Source organism: Cervus elaphus, chromosome X (genome assembly GCF_910594005.1).
Source record: "Cervus elaphus chromosome X, mCerEla1.1, whole genome shotgun sequence".
Classification (NCBI taxonomy): Eukaryota; Metazoa; Chordata; class Mammalia; order Artiodactyla; family Cervidae; genus Cervus; species Cervus elaphus.
The window spans coordinates 134,430,521-134,450,132 of NC_057848.1; the positions used below are offsets into that span (position 1 = coordinate 134,430,521).

At 35.8% G+C, this 19,612-nt stretch overlaps 1 protein-coding gene across 5 annotated transcripts in view; it reads right to left on the reverse strand.

The window, feature by feature from the left end:
- The window catches only part of USP9X (ubiquitin specific peptidase 9 X-linked), a 115,159-nt gene that overhangs the window by 4,320 nt on the left and 91,227 nt on the right, over positions 1 to 19,612 (reverse strand). For all 5 annotated transcript variants that reach the window (XM_043897836.1, XM_043897837.1, XM_043897838.1 and 2 more), the window contains exons 31-41: positions 18,129 to 18,349; positions 15,733 to 15,923; positions 12,652 to 12,825; positions 9,875 to 10,016; positions 7,925 to 8,678; positions 7,434 to 7,557; positions 6,715 to 6,940; positions 6,115 to 6,244; positions 3,242 to 3,427; positions 2,559 to 2,779; positions 2,267 to 2,355 (exon numbers count right to left, since the gene is read on the reverse strand). In XM_043897836.1, the coding sequence (XP_043753771.1) occupies positions 2,267 to 2,355; positions 2,559 to 2,779; positions 3,242 to 3,427; positions 6,115 to 6,244; positions 6,715 to 6,940; positions 7,434 to 7,557; positions 7,925 to 8,678; positions 9,875 to 10,016; positions 12,652 to 12,825; positions 15,733 to 15,923; positions 18,129 to 18,349 (2,458 nt within the window). The remainder of the gene's footprint in view (positions 1 to 2,266; positions 2,356 to 2,558; positions 2,780 to 3,241; positions 3,428 to 6,114; positions 6,245 to 6,714; positions 6,941 to 7,433; positions 7,558 to 7,924; positions 8,679 to 9,874; positions 10,017 to 12,651; positions 12,826 to 15,732; positions 15,924 to 18,128; positions 18,350 to 19,612) is intronic.

Below are 19,612 nucleotides of genomic sequence, written 5' to 3' on the forward strand. Positions count from 1 at the left end.
AAATAGGCAAAAGTCAGAGAAAGCAAGAATAATGGGCACAGAGTTTCACTTTGGGATGATGAAAAAGTTCTGGGGATGGATAGCAGTGATGGTAACACAACACTGTACACTTAAAAATGGTTAAAACAGCAAATCTTGTTATGAATACTTCCAATTTTTCAAAAGAGATTTTAAAAATTACCTGCCTGCAATTCTACTCTGAGCTATATAAAAAGAGAATTGAAAACACGTGGTTTTTTGAAAATACAAAACGTGTACATGAATGTTCACAACAGTATTCTTCACAATAGCCAAAAGGTGGAAACAATTCAAATATCCACCAACAAATGAACAAATAGATAAAATGTAATGTGTATCCATACAACAGAATATTATTCGGTCATGAAGAGGGATGAATTACAGATATGTACTCTAACATGGATGCATTTGAAAACTCTGCTAAGTGAAAGAAGCCAGATACAAAAGAACATATTGTATGATTCTGATCATATGAGATGAACAGAATATCCAAGTCCTGGGTATTTTGCCCATGGATAGACAAACCTATAGACAGAAAGCAGACAAGTGGGTGTCAGGGGCTGGGGGATAGGAGGACAAGGAAGTGACTGCTTAACTGGGTTTGGATTTTCCTTCCAGAGTGATGAAAATGAACGGAATTAGACAGTGGTTATGGTTGCACAACACTAAATATACTAAAAGTCACTGAACTGCATATTTCAAAATGGTTAAAACAGTAAATTAAAAAAAACAGTGAATTTTATCTCAATAAAGAAACATTACCTGTATAGTCAGTAATTTAAAAAAACCTTTTATACACTGTATATTTTACTTAATAGAATATTTTAAATCAAAAGGCAAGTTTTGTCTTTTTTGTATTACATGCATTCATAAAATTCATTTTGTTTGGAAGTAACTTTGTAATTCTGCAAAATTAAACCATCTCAGGCCACATAATCAACCATGTACAGGCTTCCTGCTATTTAATCTGAAACACTGCAGTGTATTTTCTGTTTTTACCTTCAATTTTTTCAAGTGATAACGAATCAACTGCTTCACAAATGCCATCTTTATCAATATTATCTTTGCCTCCCTTGTTCTTCAATGTCTAACAGTGCCAAGCCCATGGGAGATGCTCCATAAATACACAGTTTACTGAATGACTAATAGCCCACTATGAGAAAATTATTTTCAAGCTTGATGCCAGGGAATCATAACAACAATCTTATTACACAAAAAACAAACTCTCATGTTTAAACCAGCACACGTGCTTTTAGCGTTATTACTTATTCTAATTAGGGCTAAGATATGGCTAACTGGTTTAAAGCTATACATATTTACAATATTTTCAAAAGAAAATAGTGAAAACTTAAGATTCCATTTCAACTGACTCGTAAGTTTTAAATCCTCTGATCATATTGAGAAAGGTACTGGTAGTGTTCAAAATAAACAGCTACAGTTTTGGAACTATTAAATTTTGTTTTTAATTTCTGGTTTAATCTGATTTTTGTAATATTAACTGTTTGAAAACTATGATTGTTAATTTTGGTGAATAATTTGAAAATATTATTTCATGATTTCTGGCATTTGCAATCCACACTAAGACTCAAGACTTTTTATTTTTTGTTGTTACAGAATTTGTTTTCAGGTTTCTGTTTTAGTTATAGTGACAGAGAGGAAGCAGTCTACTATACAAATTCTTAATGGTTTCCCAACAAATTCTTCAATATATATTAAATAAGATTTCTTTAAACAGAACACAATTTTAAAAAGGTTATGTATTGATTGGTTGAAAAAAAATGCGCCCAGAGGCTTGCATGAACCTAACTCTGTGTATCTCCCGGGAGCAATGACCTAGCACTTGCTCAGTGTTCATACTGACTTTCAGATCTAAATTAACTACTATGAATATTGGGAACCGCCTATACTTATTTACCGAAGGGACTCTCACGTAATTCTAAAACTAACGTAATCCAATCCTAAAATAACTCTAGAGCATCACTGATGAAATGGAAACATTCACCAAAAAGTTCCTCCAAATAAAAAACATAACGCCAATTGAAAGAAGAAGGTTAGTATATTAAGTATGCAACTTGGGCAATGAGAGGGGAAAAAAAATGAAGTTGTGAGGGAAGGGGGAACCTTTTTATTCATCCTTAAGTTTTACAATAAAACATTTATTAGACTTCCAAGAGGTTAAAAAGAATAAATGTGCTGTTAATTTCACTTACTCTAAGAACTGGGCAAGAAACAAAAAAAGGGTAGCTACCTGTGAGTCTGCCAGGAGTCCTCGATCAGCAAGATCTGCAGAAGCAGATCCAAGTAGGGCCGGAGTTCGTAAGTATAGGAATATGCCACCTAAAAACAGGTCAAACATGGTGAAGACCTTATTTAAAGCAGCAACAGTGGTGATCACTTTGTAATGTGTAATGTATAAAAACATCAAATCACTATGTTGCACACCTAAAACTAGTATAACTGTAAAGTCAATTATACTTAAAAATATAATAAAAATAAAATAACAAGTTATAGAGACATATGAATGTATATTTTCCTTTAACCTGCCAGAGAAGTTCACTGAGGACAGTAGATGAGAACTGAGGATTCTCCCAGCAGCAAAAACGAAGCAATTTGACGGTTTCCTCTGAGTTGCTGCAGTCCTCAATGATTTTCTTCACATAACTTGTCCTCACAAATAAAATGTCTGCCACGTTCTGCTGAATTGGCATTATAGGTTGTGATAAATTAGGATCACCAAAAGGATTGGGAAGAGGAGGGTTACCTAGAATACAGATTTGTCATCAATGAAAAACTAATCGGCTTCTCCACAAGAATATCCAGCTTTCACTACAGAAAATAGGTTCATCATTGTTTTAAAAGAAAATAATAATATAGACCGTTTCCTAAGTACAAAGAAAGTAATATGAAGCATTATAATGATCAGATATAACAAGATGATAAGACATAAAAGTTAAACACCAATACTGGTGTTTTCTTATTTAAAAGTTAGTTCTTAAACTACTTCATAAACAAGATACCAACCTCAGTAGCAAATAGATAGAAAGATTCCCTTTTAAGCATGTGAAAAACGTGCAGGACTCAAAATATTATAAAATATTCCAAAGCATGGACTTTCAGATTCTTGTTTTATACTGAAACTTCTTCAGAATCACTTTTAATGAGGTACTATTTATGGCCAGCAGTACTTTAAAACCAATGTAAAGAATGGAGTATTTGACTTTACCATTGATTGAAGACTGCATTCTTGACGAGACATTGCAACAGCGGATCAGCTGCGACACTACCGAGTATAATTTGCCTAATTCAGCATACTGATACTTGATTGGAGGACCTGGACCTTCGTCTAAAGACACAAGCATAAAGGTAGCAGGTACACTCAATTTCAGGAGCTGTGTCTTCTCTGCCACACCTACAGTCCAGAAGGGAGAAGCAGGAAGAGAGGGGAAGAATTATATGAAAGAACTGGGATGGAAGGGCTTCATAATAAAGTAGTTATTTTTTCTACAACCTTTATGATCAGAAGATTACTTTTACTTGGCATTCAGAGTATTATTAAATCATACTTAATACAAAGAATAATTATTAAAAAAATTAAAAGAACCAAAAATCTAATTGGAGTTAAGTATTAAAAGGACACTGCAATCCTCTGGACACTTTCTATGGCCAGGGGAGTCTCAGGGACCAGCCTAGACAGCAATCCTTAACATTAGGTGAATGCCAAAAATGGAGAAATCAGAGTTCTTTTATAAATTGCCTTTCTTCTTTCTTCTAAGCCAAGCTTCTTGAAAGACGCCTAACCTCGTTCCCTCTACTTTCTCATTTTCCCGCTCTTCAATCCATGCTTATCTGGCTTCTGCCCCTCTTCTTGGTTTAAAGTTAAGGAATAGTTCTCAAATTGTAACCATTTCACCCTTTGTTGGGTTCCTCTCTTATTTCCTTTCTACCTCTTCTTGGTCTTATTTGTGAGTCCTCCTTCTGTCTCTTAAAAAGTGATGGGCCTCCAAGTTCCCATGTCAGGCTATCTCCTCACACACACACACACACGCCTTCCCTGGATGATCAAACCCATTCTAATGGCTTCAAATTCCAGCTATTTTCATTCAGCTGATTCAAAAATATTTCCAAAGAGATCCTGTTCTACTGGACACCTCTATCTGGGTGTCACAAAGACTCAAATTCCCTGTCCATGTTCTTCCTGTGTCTCCCCTGCTCAGCACATGGCACTACTACCTGCTCAGCTTATCAAGCTGGAATTCTGGGCATCATTCTTAACATCTCTTCCACTTTACCCTTCCCTGAACATCCAATCACCAAATCCTACTGGCCTTGCATCTAATGAAAAGCACCAGAATTTGTCTACTTGTATCCCCCTCACTGTCAATTTCTCAGTATAAGCCACATTTCTGTCGACAGGTGGTCTAGGATTAAAAAATCCTCTAGCCTTAACTCCCTGTAATCCATTTCACACTGCAGCCAGGATGATCTTTCTAGAAGCCAGACATCTACTCAAAATTCTATAATGGATCATCAATGCCCTCAGGATAAAGTCCAGAATCTCTCAAGGCTTGACAGAATAGCACAATTAGAGAATTCTGCTCACCGCTCCTGTCATCCCCATATTACATCAATTCTAGTCAGACTGAATAACCTTTCATTTCCTCCAATGAGCCATGCTGAATTTACTTCCAAGTCTCTGCACCTGCTGTTCACTCTGGATGGAAAAATTCAACCAATTCCTACAATCAATTTCTCCATTAAGTCCCACACACTCCCCAAATCTGGTCAGGTACCCCTATTGATGTACTTCCACAGCACTCTGTATTTTCCCCATTATTGTCACAAACATATTTTATGGCAAGTACCCTTTAATTTGCTTCTATACCCCATTAGAAAGTAACAGTCTTATTTACTGCCATGTTCCAAGAAGTACATAATAAATACAAGTCCACAATCCCTTATTTGAAATCCCTAGATTCAAACAGCTCTTTTCATCAATATAAACAAGTTCACTTATAAAGTTGGTTTGAAAATCTGGCCTAAACTGATAAAAGCTATTACAGTCTTCCATCCAGCCCCTCTCAATGTGAATATTCATGTGTATGATTACAAAGTGCTGTTCTGGACACTGCTCCAGGGATGTTACATAATTCATGGTATATGCACTATTTTACCTTTCTTAAACCCGAACAGTTCTGAACCCCAAAGCCTATTGGTCCTAAGGATTTTGCATTAAAGTTTATAGACCTGTATTTGCTTTCAGCAGCGAAACTTTAGATTACATGATGGACAAATGATGAATGCTTTTTTAGACAGGGAATACCTAAAAAAGGGAGTTGAACAGAGTAGAATTTTTATAAATACCTATGATTTAGCACATCTAAGTGTAAAGTACAGATTCCCCTTATGCTTGTTTGTGTAATAAATATTCTTTTCATCTGCAAATATGCAAGTATTTCTAGTATGGGGAGGTAAGGGAAAAAAAGACAAATACAAAGTAGAATGTTGCTGTGTTAAAAGGGTCATGGATCAATGGTGATTAGTAAGTGACACACACAAACCCTGGAATGACAGTAATGTTTGGGTTTAGAATTTAACATAAATAACAGGCAATTTAAGTGAATATTTATATTATCCCCAACTTTTAATTTCATTTACTTCAAACCAAAACTTAAGTATAGACCAAATCCTTTACCCAAACTTGGTGAATACTACACAATCATCTGGGGCCTTTTGAAAATGTGGATTCCTCGTGTTAGTTCTGAGAATTCTTATTCAGTTGGTTTGGGATGGGGCCTAGGAATCAGTATTTTCAAAAAACCAGGTCTAGCACCACTGCTTTAGGGAGATAAAAATATGACTAAGATACAGATTCTGACCTGTGTCTGAGCAGAGATAAGACACATGCATAAATAAAAGTACAAGGTAAAAAGTGTAGCAAAAAGTTTCAGATAAAATTCATAATAGAAAAAAAAAAAAATTCATAATAGGTTTTATGAAACACTTTCTATTTTAGACCAGGTTATATTTCATCACTTGACTTAAATGATTTCATTACTTAATACATTAAAACAAAATTACGAAAACTTAAATTCTTACCTAAATTGGCATACATTACAAACAGGTTGAAATACTGCTGTAAATGACGCCCATGCTCTGAAACTTCTCTTCTCAGCAGATTTAATACTGCTCTTAGTAAGTGATCACTCAGGCTTAAGTTGTCATAAGCCTGTAAAAGATGAAACATTGGTTGTTTTCTAGCAACAAGATGCAGGTATGATATAATTTCCTTCGCATAAAAAAGGAAGATGTACATATACATGTTAAATATAGGCAGATATTTCTGGAAGGGCTGATCACACAAGAACAATTAAAAAGGGTTGCTTTTTTAGGAAAGGGGATGAATTAAAATTCATGTATAACATATAACAGTAAGTGTATAACTAAGCCACTGAATGTAACCAAATTAACAGAAAATTCCGTTAAGTTTTAAAGAAGCAATAGTCACTATTCATTGCTGGGAAGTACTTTTTAATGGAACTCATAGACATTGAGGCATCAGATCACATGGTTATTACATGCTCATGCACATTTGTTAGGTAAACATCTCAAACAGATGCACATATGTGTGGCTTCAGCTTCCAGGAAACAGAATTCATGTGTAAGCATTTAATCATTAGAAGTAAACTGGGCAATTACCTGACTAGAAGGTCCTGGAGAGGCAAAAGGTGAAGGACATGGCCCATCTTGCAAGGAAAAATGTGCAATAAAAACTATCAGTTTTGCAAATGCACCTCTCACTTCTGCACTAGGGCACTCCAGAAGGTATTCAGAGAAGCGATTTGAAACATTAAAAAGGACATTATGAGCAAACCAAAAACGTACATTCTTGCTGTGACGAAGCAGAATACATAATGCATCATACCTAAGACAAAACAAAATACGAGGTTCAATGACAAAAACGATAACCCCCATTAACATCTTACTATTAGAATAGTTAAGTAAATACTGTTAAATCAAGGTATGATATAAATGGTCTCTAAACTTCCACAATTAGAAACAAATTCATTTTAAGGTTTTACCTTTTTAATCTACGGCTGAATGTAATCTAGGGAAGCTAAAATGTGATAATTTTGTGATTAGATAACCTTTAAGTATCATCCTGTTATGTTTTGTACACAGAAGTCAAAGATATGATATACACTATAACAGAAGCAGGCTCTTGAGTAATAAAAGGCCACATTTAATCTCAGGAATTACTTAAATATGATATCTTTCACTATTGCTACCAAGATTTTTTAAATTCTGCATTCCAAATCTGAAACAAGATTATTAGGGCTTGGAAAAAATAAAGCAGTATATTAAAGAACCAAACTAAATGCCAGTAATAATAGGAATGAAAATCCAAAACAATGTACCAATCACTGGCGGAGCCACGGACTATTTTCTTGGTATGAAATCCTGTGGTAAAGAGGAACCTAGCGGCAAGCTGAATACTAATCATTGTGATTTCTTCTGCTTCAGGCAACAGGTGATCTTGCCCTATAAAAAAAAGTGCAGATTAAAAAAGAGTCAAATTTGTATGCCCAAGCCCCATTTTCACACAAATCTGCATCACCTACAATTTTCCAAGCCCCAATTATGTTAAAACCCCTCTGAGGCTACTTATGAAATAATTCTGTTCATTAAAGCACACTTCAATTAGTGCCTGAGTAAATAAAAACAAATTGTTATAACAAACAAAAGCTCCTCTGTCTCTAAATACCCAGACAATATATAATTCTCAAACAGTCATCTGAAACAGGACTTGAAAACAATCAGAAAGAAAACAAACATATTGACGCTTGCTAAGAAATCCTGCAAGAGGAGGAATGCTTTGTTACTAAGAAGATAAATTCTTGATACTTACCTGGAGGAGGATTTAAGTAAACACCATTACATGTAAGCAGTTTTTTCATAAACTGAAAATATTCCAAACTGTATTGCATTCGGTTATGCATGAACTGCACGTTCTGTTTCCGTACACTTCTCTCAATGGCTGATGGCATAATAATCTGATGGGGTCTTGTGGTGATAGCAAGCTCTGATATATATCTTATCAACTCGTCGCCCTGGTCTATTGTGTCCAATCGTTCATAAAAAAGTATGTAAGCATTCCACCACCTTTTCTGGCGCCTGTATGACATGCGCTTCATCATGTGATCGAATACTTCTCCCATGTACTCTCCACCAAAACACTGGTTTTTCATTTCTTCATCGTCATCCATTTTACATTCAGTTACATCTCCATCATCAAATTTATACCAACGGTTTCTCTCACCATCTCCTCCATTCCTCTGAATGATATAAGAGTAGTAATGTCCTCCGCTTGCTTGCCCGCTGTGTACGAGCACCCCCACAAGTCTGTATTTGGTGCTTCCTGCCGTCTCACTGTCAGACTGCTCATTCTGTTGTATCAACTGACTCTCTGGGTTTACGTTATCTCCTTCCAGCTTTGCAACACCTGCAACTGTGTAAGGTTCCATGTCCAGCTCACGAGGAAATTCAAAGTAATCATTAAACTTGATTGCACATTCTCTTTCCCAATCATAGTCGAATCGTTTTAGTTGGATAGCAAGAACAGGAGGCAATTTTTTAATAAGCAAGCGCTTTACAGTATCAACCTAAAATGAACAGAGCAAATTACTAGATGTTCTCTTATAATCCACTACAAAAAAACACCAAACTTTAAAACTCTATTGTTAAATTCTCAACACTAATTTGAAATTTTAAGTGTAAACATAACGTGATAGTGAACATAATCAGAGCAATTCTGTCAGTTTATAGTTTTAATGTTAACTAAAACAAGTAATATAGAAGTACCCTGATGCCACTTGCTACAAACTGCAAAAATTAGTGATTTACTCACTGCCTGATTTCAATATTGGCAGTATTATCTAACCATTATTATCTGTTTGATATTTATTGTTATTTTAATGAAGGTGTGGTTTCCTGTGAGCCAACTACAGAAATATAATAACAGCACCTAATATATATTGGGCAGTTAGGTATCAAATTATATGCTAAGTGCGTCCCCAGTAGTAACATGTATAATCCTCACAACCCTCTCAAGCAGGTACTACTGAACCTTAAGCATGAGAATGAGGAGCAGTTGAAAGATTTAAGTAACCTGCCTCAAGTCTTAGAGCTGTGAGTGGCAGGGGTATGACTTTACAGGTCATCTCAACCTCTAGATTTTAAAACCTCTCCAAGTGGTATGTAAAGTCAAAACAATACAGGTGACTTAGAGGTGAGAGGGCTTGGGAGCCCAGAAAGATACTATTAAATGCCCATAGACAAAAACCAATACCAGGTGAGTCAAAAAAAATTTGATCCAAGTGGTTTAAAAAATACAGGTGGTAGAAGAAATCTTATGTGGCTAAATAAAGCAATTAAAACAGTTTGGTTTCAGCGAACTTCTCGGTCTTGGCTAGTAACTCTGGATGTGAGAGGAGCAATGTTTTCCTCTATGAGCTCTGTAGCTTTGCGGAGCTCAAGCAGTCTGGTCAGATATGGATGAAAGGTGCCTGTGTAAGTCAGACAAGAGATTGTGGTATTAATAAGCTATTGTGACCTCTGAAGTGATTCACTCTTATCTTTACCTGTTTCCCCTAGCCCTTTCTGGCACTAATTTCTCTCGAGAGTCTTTACCTGACAAACCTTTTAAGTCTGTTATCTTAACTACCTCTCTGCTACCACCGTTAACAAAGGAGGGCAGGGAATAAAGAGGGCAAATTTCGAGAACAAATGAAAACAATCATTCTTCCAAACCCATTATATGTAACCATCATTATTTTAAACAAAACTGGGCAATCCATACCTTTTTATTGCATTTTTCACAATGATAAGCATTTGCACCTTCTAATAAATCTCCTTTGACATATTGTTCCAAAGAATCAAGAAGATTTTGGTGATTTCTAATGTCTACATTCAAAGTCGTAAAAGATTCTTCACACTCGTATCTAAAGATATTATTTAAGAAATGATCAAAGAGAATTTATTCCTTAATTTTCTAAACATCTTACTTAGTTATGGGCTCAATGTAAACTACTTTTGCAACATTTATAATAGAACACAAAACCCATTAAGTCAAAAAAATGTTCTAATAAATGACAGTTACCATTTACGGGCCATTTACCCTCTGCTGGGCACTACATTAGATTATTTACACACTATATACATAACAGGTTCTTTGTCTTCACAACAAATATTCTCTATCACCATCTCCACATCAGAGATGAGGGAAATGGGGTTCAGAATGTGATTTGGCCAAGATTACTAGAAGAAATGGTGTTTTGAAGCTAGATTTGTCTGGCTTCACAGCTCTGTCTCTACATAATCTATGATGCTCCTTCCGCCATCATCTGTTTAGATTATAATGAGCTAAATTTCTAAATGTTTCTCCTCTTCTATAATGGAAACATTACTAAAGCACAAGTTGAACATACAAATGAACATGTGCTAAGCAATCAGACTAGGAGCCAGAATCCCACCTTTTGGCAATATTCTACCAAAGGAATTCTCAGATTTGTGATGAGACATATTCATAAATTTAGAACATGCGATGTGAGAATTTCACTCTCAACCATTAAATTAAATCACTGAACAAATATATGCCGTGCCTACCATGTATAAAGCACTGTGGGATAGTCAGTGTTTAAAATGGTCCCTCATATTAAGGGCTTTTCAATTTAGTTAGTGAAAAAGGCATTTATAAGTGACATGAATGGAATATGAAGTATTAAGCAAACTGTTATGATAACTAGGGAACAGCCCATAGATGAGGAAAAAGAAGTTCGATTTTATGATTTCAGGTAAAAAATTGGTCATTCGAAAATGAGAAGTCAGCAAAGTTTTTCTGTATGTAAAAGGCCAGAGAGTAAATATTACCAGCTTTTTCGGGCCATGAGGTCCCTATAGCAACTACTCAAGTCTGTTGTTACAGTGAGAGCAGTCAGACAGCTGGTAAAGGAGCGGGTATGTGCCAATAAAACTCTACAAAAACAGATGCAGGGTTGGACTTGAACTATGGTCCATAGTTTGTTAACGGTTATTCTAGATAAATACCCTAAAACAGACTGTCACAGGACTCTCATTTATGTAACCTTCTAGCATGGAACAGGACTAGTTTAGTTGTGGAGTTAGGTATTTGAACTTCAGGAATTTTACTTAAGAATAGAGAACAGCATCGAAACATGTATATTATCTAGGGTGAAACAGATCACCAGCCCAGGTTGGATGCATGAGACAAGTGCTTGGGCCTGGTGCACTGGGAAGACCCAGAGGGATCGGGTGGAGAGGGAGGTGGGAGTGGGGATCGGGATGGGGAATACATGTAAATCCATGGCTGATTCATGTCAATGTATGACAAAAACCACTACAATACTGTAAAGTAATTAGCCTCCAACTAATAAATGAAAAAAAAAAATTATAAACTAGAAAAAAAAAAAAAAAGAGTATATGTTCTCTGGACATTTTCACTTAGCAAAGAAAACCAGTAATTTCCCAATAATTTTGAAAACTGTCTATAAGAAACCAAGACAAACTGACCAAAACAGATAGCCAGAAAATTTTTTTTTAATCAGTATAAAAACAAGAGGTTAAAACGACAATTTTATGGTCCACCTAATAATGCACAAGGTCTTTCAAAAGAAGCAAAAGTTGCCCAGTCTGTGTAAACAATTTTATGGCCTCATTCAGAATGAATAGCTTAACATTTATATATAATATTACCACTCCCTCAATCATTTCCAAAATGAAATGATTCTAAAATGGTTCAAAAATGAAGCACCCCCCACTAACCATACACACACACAACCTCTGACTATACATAATGCTCTTTTGTTGCTGTTGTTCAGTTGCTAAGTTGTGTCCTTGTAGAAAATACTACCTCTTACTGTGATATTTTGGTGAGAAGGGACTTCAATAACTAACATTGATTAACTGATGACATGCAAGAGAAGTTCCAAAGTAAAACTTCCATAAAGTAGTCATAAACGTGTATCTGTCAGTAATAAACTTTAATAGTTATTTTAACTATTTTCAATAAAAAGAAAAAATCCAAACAAATTTGTTTATAGTCATTTTTCGCTATAAATGCTTTGTGTGGGAAACATACCTTAAAGACAATGACAGTGAATCAATGCTATTTTTAAAGTCAGTATTTCATTTGTATAGGAAATAATGCCCCACACTTGTCATCTTCTAAACTTAACATATTTACAATATTATTAACTATTTTAAGATAAAGGAAAAATTCATTAGTAATACCCGTATATGCAAAATGCCATGTTATTTTCTTAGGCATGATCATACATAAGGACATATAAGAGTATAAAATAGTAAGAGCTTAGGTGGAGTTAAAGGAACCAAGTATTATTTGACAAAAACAAACAGATCCACAAAGGTCATGTAACTTTTCTGTTCTGTTAAACTTCATTGTAATAAAATGTGAAAACAAACAAACAACCCCCCCCAATAGTAAGGTATGCACAATTCCCATCTCAGGTATTTAGTAATCGGTAGCATATTTCACTTGTTTACATAATTAATAATAAACAGTACAACATACATATAAAGTATGCAATTAGTACTCACCTATGTGGGCAGCCTTGGCAAATCTTCTGATCGGCAAAGGAACCTCCTAAGACCTTACTTAGCATAGCTGGATGTCCTAAGGCTTTCAAAGCTTCATCTAAACTATCCACCAATGAATTAAAAAATTCTAAAGCATCATGTTGTTCACGAAGATTAACAGGCTCACCCCAAAGCCTAAGAAATGAATGGAGTAAAATATGTAATGTGCGACACTCCCAGAACAATAAATACCATATATTTTTCAGGAAAAAAGCAATACAACCAAAATAACACAGATAAACTGAGATTTTATTCCTCAATTACATGAGGAAGTAGGAAAAAAAGGAATGCTCTTTATGTATTGATTGCTGTGGAGGAGAAAGTAAGATTCACAGTAAAGGTGGTACTTTAATAGGAAAGAAATACCACAAAACTACAAAGAAAAACTACATAGGTGATGTTACTATATGCTTCTCATTGCACTGCATTCAGAGGTATTTCTTCTTGCCAAAAAAGTTTAACCTGAATCTAATCATGGGGAAATAATCATACAAATCAATAAAGTACCATAAAGGTCATGACAAAATAGGGAGATTAATTTAGAGATGACTGAAGAGCTAACAACCAAATTCTTGTGAATCCTTCTAGGAAACCAGTCTGAAATTGGGGGGGAAAAATTACAAAGACTATTTTGGGGAAATTGGAATATATACTGATGAATTAGACATTATTGAATACTAAATTTCATGCATGTGATAATTGTATTAAATATTATGTAGAAAAATGTCCTTATTCTTAGAGGATACATTTTGAGGCATATAAGGAGATCAAGAGTAATATTTGCAACTATCAACTAGTTTACAAAAAACAAACAAAACCCCAAACTCAAGTATACCCATAAGCAAATATGGCAAAATGTTAACAACTGGTAAATCTGAGTGAAGAATATGCATCATAAAGGCAATTCTTATACTACTTTACCTTTTCTGCTGGTGTGAAATTTTTCAACATAAAAAATTACGGGTGCAAAATGTGGTTAACTCACCCACATGTACCTGGAGTACATCACAGGTCTAAAGTGTTGATAATCCAAAAGTGCTAGTCTAGACAAATTGAGAGCTCCACTAACATAGGGAACAATTAACTGAGAAGCCAAAAAAAAGCAAACATATTACAAGAAGAGTGATAATTATAACCGAATAACAAATTTTAAGACAAAAGTTCAAAAAGTTTAAGAGTAATAATCTGGAAGAGAAAGAACAGAAATGCTAAAAGCCTTATGGCAGAGATGGGACAAGCTAGGGAAAGAAAGAAAACTTGAATAGTCAGAGAGGAAGGTGAGAGTTCTGCCAGGTGATGGGACTGAAAGAGCGAAAGCAGAGCTGGGAAAGGGGTGTGTGTGTGTGTGTGTGTGTGTAAGCCGGTAAGTGTGGATTAAATAGGGGGCCTAGTTAGAGAAATCGGTGGAATTTATATGGTGAGTCATAAGGAGGTCACTGTATTATAAACTAGTGGTTTCAAAAGAAATCTCAGTAGTATCCTGGTAGGGAAAAGGGCAGCTGCTATGACTGAAGCAGAGAAGGTGGACCAGAGCAGCAGTGTCAGGTGACCCTTGGCTCCCCTGCTCTCAGCTGTCTGGGAGATACCCTGAAGGGATTCTAAGGAGTATTATTTAAGGGAATTCCCTGCTGGTCCAGTGGTTAGGACTCCATGCTTTCACTGCCAAGGGTCTGGGTTCAATACCTGGTTGGGGAACTAAGATCCTACAAGCTGTCTGGGACAGCAAAAAAAAAAAAAAAAAAGGCAAGAAAGGAGTACTATTTAAAAACAAAAACACTACTACGAAGGATTATGGTGTTTTCATACATAGTACAGATACGTAGTTGTATAATACTACAGTATTTTAGTATAGCGCATGACACAAGAGGTAATAAAAAAAAAAAGGTGAAATAAATGAAGCCAGAGAAATAAGATCAAGATATAACTGAAGAATTTTTTACATTAAAAACAACAACAAATCCTGCCCCACCCCCCCACCCCAGGTATTTATCACACCTTTCCTATAAAATTGTACATAAGACTAGCCAAAAAGTTGCTATGGGGATGTTTCCTTTACAGATCTACTCTGGCTATTAAATGAAAGAATGATAAAACTAGGATGTGACCATTTTGTAGTCCTGAGGAAATGTTGCACTTAGGCAATGATAATCAATGGGTGTTATCCTAAGAGGCAGAGAGACATTATGTACTTCTCTTCACTGAGCTTATTGTTATCACCTATGAGGTAGGCCTTGTCTAGCCACTCCAAAACAAGAAAAAAATAACAGTGGAACCTGATCAAGCCTCTCTCTCTCTCTACCTATTTATGTGACATGTAGGGAACTGAGGAAAACACAGCACCACAGGGATCTCAATAAAATCCAAACGGGAAAATGTATGGAGTTAACTACTTATTTGTTTTCTATCCCCAACAAATAACTACAAGGGTGGAAAGAGAGACTACAGAGACATATCAACACCTGTAGCATATGGACTTCATTTGGGTCATGATTTCAAAAAACTTAATAGTAAAAAAAAAGAATTATGAGGTCATTGGGTAAAATCAAACATTGACAAGGATATTAAGGAATTTTTAAAAGACACGACAATAGTATCACGGTCATGTTAAAAAAGACATTAGAGATACACACTGAAATATTTATGGGTGAAATTATGCATCTGCTTCAAAACAACCTAAAAAGCAGCAGATGGGAATGTAGATTAAATGGCAATGAGTTGACAATTATTGAAGTTGAGTGATGAATATATAAGAGTTCATACTCTTCTCCCTACATATGTAAATATTATAAGCTTTCAGAATAAAATATTATTAACATCTTATGAGACTAAAGAATGCTGCCTCTAACTAAGACATTTTCTACCTCCTTTGGGGACAATGAGAAAACAAACCTAACTATGGAAATAAACTTTGACTATTACTACTGCTTAAATATTAAACATAAAAGTGCTTTCCAATAAAGGTTTTAGAAGTTTAATGTTAGTGTCATGAGAAGGCCATAAAGGTTTAAGCAATATCCCAATTACCAGTCATCCATAACTTACCTGAACTGTTTCCAAAATCCTCTGGGCACATAGTACTGTAGTCGAGAAGCAGCTAAATGACCAAAGATGACCTGAAGGTGTCTCAAAACACCAATATTGTACTCTTTTCTGTCTTCTGTTTTACTTAATGCTGGTTTGTCTTCAAATTGTTGAGGGTATCCAAATACATCATCTCTGGGATCAACGTTGCTCTGGAAAGCAAAACGTATCACTAATGAGCTAATCGAACTTCAAAGTAGAGTAAAAATTATGTTGAGACAAATGCTGAACGATTAGTGAACAAATCACTTGTATTTCTATTTATTTCCAAAGCACTTAATGGTCAATTTATAAATTTTAATTTACAGTATTAGTGTTTATCCCCACCCATTTCACATAAGAGTTATCATAAAGGAATAAATATGTATTGCAGAGGTAGGTGATAGAGCAAAGGACAGTTAAGTAATTAACTTAGGCTGTACTGGACACAAACGCAGGCTTTGCTACTTATAAGGCTAAGTGACTTTGAGCCATTAAGTGCCTCATGTGTAAATGGGTGAACATACTCTTCATGTAGCTGTTGTGAGGAGGATATGAGATAATGTATGCCAACTGCTTAGACTTGTAAACACTCAATACAATGTACATGTTAAGAGAGTAGTACCCTTCAACAAATGGTGCTGGAAAAACTAGATATCCATATGCAGAGGAATAAAGCTGGACTTTCCCCTAACACTATACAGAAAAGGTTATTCAATATGGATCAAAGATTTGAATGTAATAGCTAAAACTACGAAACTCTTAAAACATAGAGCAAAAACTTCATGGCATTAGATTTGACAATGATTTACTGGATATGATAACCAAAAGCACATGCAACGAAAGAACAGAGACATATCGGACCTCAGAAAAATGAAAGAGCCCTGTGCAAAGAAACTGGAATCCTAGGACGCTGTTGGTGGAAAATGTAAAATGGTGTAGCCACTGTAGAAAACAATTCCTAAAGAAAAATAAAACTATCAAATGATCCAGCAATTCCATGCCTGGGTTCAACAACCAAAGAACTGCAAGAAAGATCTTATGCCCATGTTCAGAACAGGATTATTTGCCAAAAGGTGGAAGCAGACTTCCCTGGTGGTCCCAGTGGTTAAGACTCCAAGCTCCCAATGCAGGGGGCACAGGTTCCATCCCTGGTTGGGGGACTAAGATCCTACAAGCCGAGTGGCAAAAAGAAAAGAAAAAAGAAAAAAGTAGAAGCAACCCAAGTGTCCATTGATGAATAAATGGATAAACAAAATGTGGTACATACATTCAAAGGAATATTATTCAGCCTTTAAAAAAAAGGAAATTCTGAAACATGCTATGAAATGGATATTACGTTAAGTCAAACAAGCCAGTCACAGAAAAATAAACATGGTACGATCTACTTTGATGAGGTACCTAGAATGATCAAATTCATAGAGATGGAAAGACAATGCTGGGTGTGGAATTGTGTGTGAGACCCAGATGTAGAAATAGACAATGGTCAGCCCCTGCTCAGGAGAAACTTAGTCTAGCAAAGGAAAAAAGCACAGAGGCAAAAAAAGCAAACCTGGGAAAAGTTGAGGCAAGTGTATGTTTCAGAAGCCCTCCCAGTAAGTGATTCAACTACTCAGAGCAAAGAGTTTGGTGACTGAAGAGATGGAATGAGAAAAGAACCATTTAAGATATTTGCCACAGACAGAGCATGCTCTGGCTTCTCTCCTCGGCTCTCACCAACACCATGAATGGGAAAAGGTCAAATAAAAACAAAGAAATACAGGGTGAACACAAACATGACCACAGTCTCTTCTTTAAAGAACTATGCCATAGATCAACTCTGCTCCATCACTATCTAATTTATTCACAGCTTTATTTCTGCATTGGATACTTGGCAAGAGCCTAAATTTTGTTGCAAGTAGAGAGAAGCTTGTTTCCTAGGTAAAAAGAGTTATGACCTGGGAGAAAGGCAAAAGTAATCAAAAAGTAAGCATAGGTAATGAAACTGGTATATTATATAACAGCATAAATGGAGATACATAATTAAAATACCAAACAGGAAAGTAAAAGTGTAATCAAACTATTATTAAAGATGAAGGTTTTTATCATCATACAAACTCTAAATTAAACCAAACCTCCAAAAGTGAGTACATTAACTGTTGCTTTAAAAATATTAACTATCAAAAAAAAAATATTAACTATCATAAAAATCAGCTGTAGTTGGAAGTCCCATAGGTAGTGAGCACTATGTCGAGGGAGCAGTCTACACTGGGAGGTTCTAGCTTTATTTTCAAAAATAGGCCAACAGGTCCAATGAAAGTAGCTCTCTAAGAGAGAGCAAGAGTTATCATGTATTAGAACTTCGAACACAGAAGACAAAAATGCTAAATAAAATTTACCTCATTGTCCTGCTTCTCATCCCCAGACAAATCATCGTCGACATCACTACCTGTGCCTTCAATTGCAAGAATACCATTCCTAATGGACGGAATCATGTAGAGCTGCTGAATCACAGAGTTCATGTAACAAGTAGCACCAGCGTTTTTCAGCCCCACAAATCCTTTTGGTGGGCGGGGTCCAACAGGCGGTAGATATTCCCACTCAGTAAGTGCTTCACAAGCTGAGAAGACAAAAGGTTCTTGCAGCGTGAATACAAATATTTTGCCCGCTTTATACTTTATCAACTTGATAAATTAACATCACCAACAATTCCACTACTCTTACGGTGACCTGAAGCAGTGCTCTAAGCATACATTTCAGTCTCAATAAACCTAAGATGTATGTTCTTACCCCAGGGTCTGTGAACCCAAGTTTTATCTGAGGTTGCTTCTAAGGCAGTCTCAGTAGTCTCACAAGATGGCACAAGGCTATTTTCCACATGTTTACTTTTAACTTTGTTATAGTTTAGTCATTATGAACTTAACTTTTTCTTCTTTTGTATGTTTTTTTAAAGCACCTTCAAACTCATTCTGGCATGAAGTGTTATATAAAATATATAAATACATAATAGCTTACTCAGTTTCAAATAATCCTAAACTATTACCTGGGTTAAAAGCCAGGTTCTGATACCTACCAACTCTTTCATCTTCAGCTAAGCCTCCGTTTCCTTCCTAAGAAGTGTCGTAATAAGAGTAACACTTGGCTTGCTTATAACTACAATGTTATTTTGAGGAGCAAAGGAGACAGTGGATCTGAGTTCTGTGAGAATTATAAATCACTGAACATCTCCTTCTACCTAGTATAAACCTGAAAACAATGCAAATATCATCACTGCCTATAAGACCAGTTAAAGAAATTATAGCACATTGAACTGAAAGATAAATAGCTAATAAGTGGATTTAGGTAAATATTTATGTGTTGATAGGAAATAGATATATTAAGGGGGAGAACAAAGTGAAGAACACTGTGCACTACATCACAATGTGTGGTTAAAAAACTAAACAAACCGAACAAGATCTTGTGTGCGTATTCTGCATACAGAGATGCTGGGAGGACAGCAGGGACTGAAGATGATGGCCACAGCTATTGAAGGGGACGACGGGACTGGAAGGGGCGGGAAACAGTTTGTAGGATATACCCTTCTTTGGTACTTGAAATTTTTACCGTGCAAATGTACTACTTAAAAACAAGTGGCCTTTCTCTTTCTGACATCTTGGAGCCTGTGGAGGAATGCTGGGAACAGTACTTCTAAAACAAATAGGTCTGGAAGGCTATGGTCCAAGGTTCCACTTTTGGTGGCTATCAGCAGGGTCCTGTGAAACCAGAGGGAGCATTTGGTTCCTCTTCTGAAAATTGGAGGAGTTTATGCCCAAGATGAAACCGAAATTTGGGCAAGAGATGTGCTCACGTGTACAATGCAAAGAACAGTGACTCCTGGTGCCAA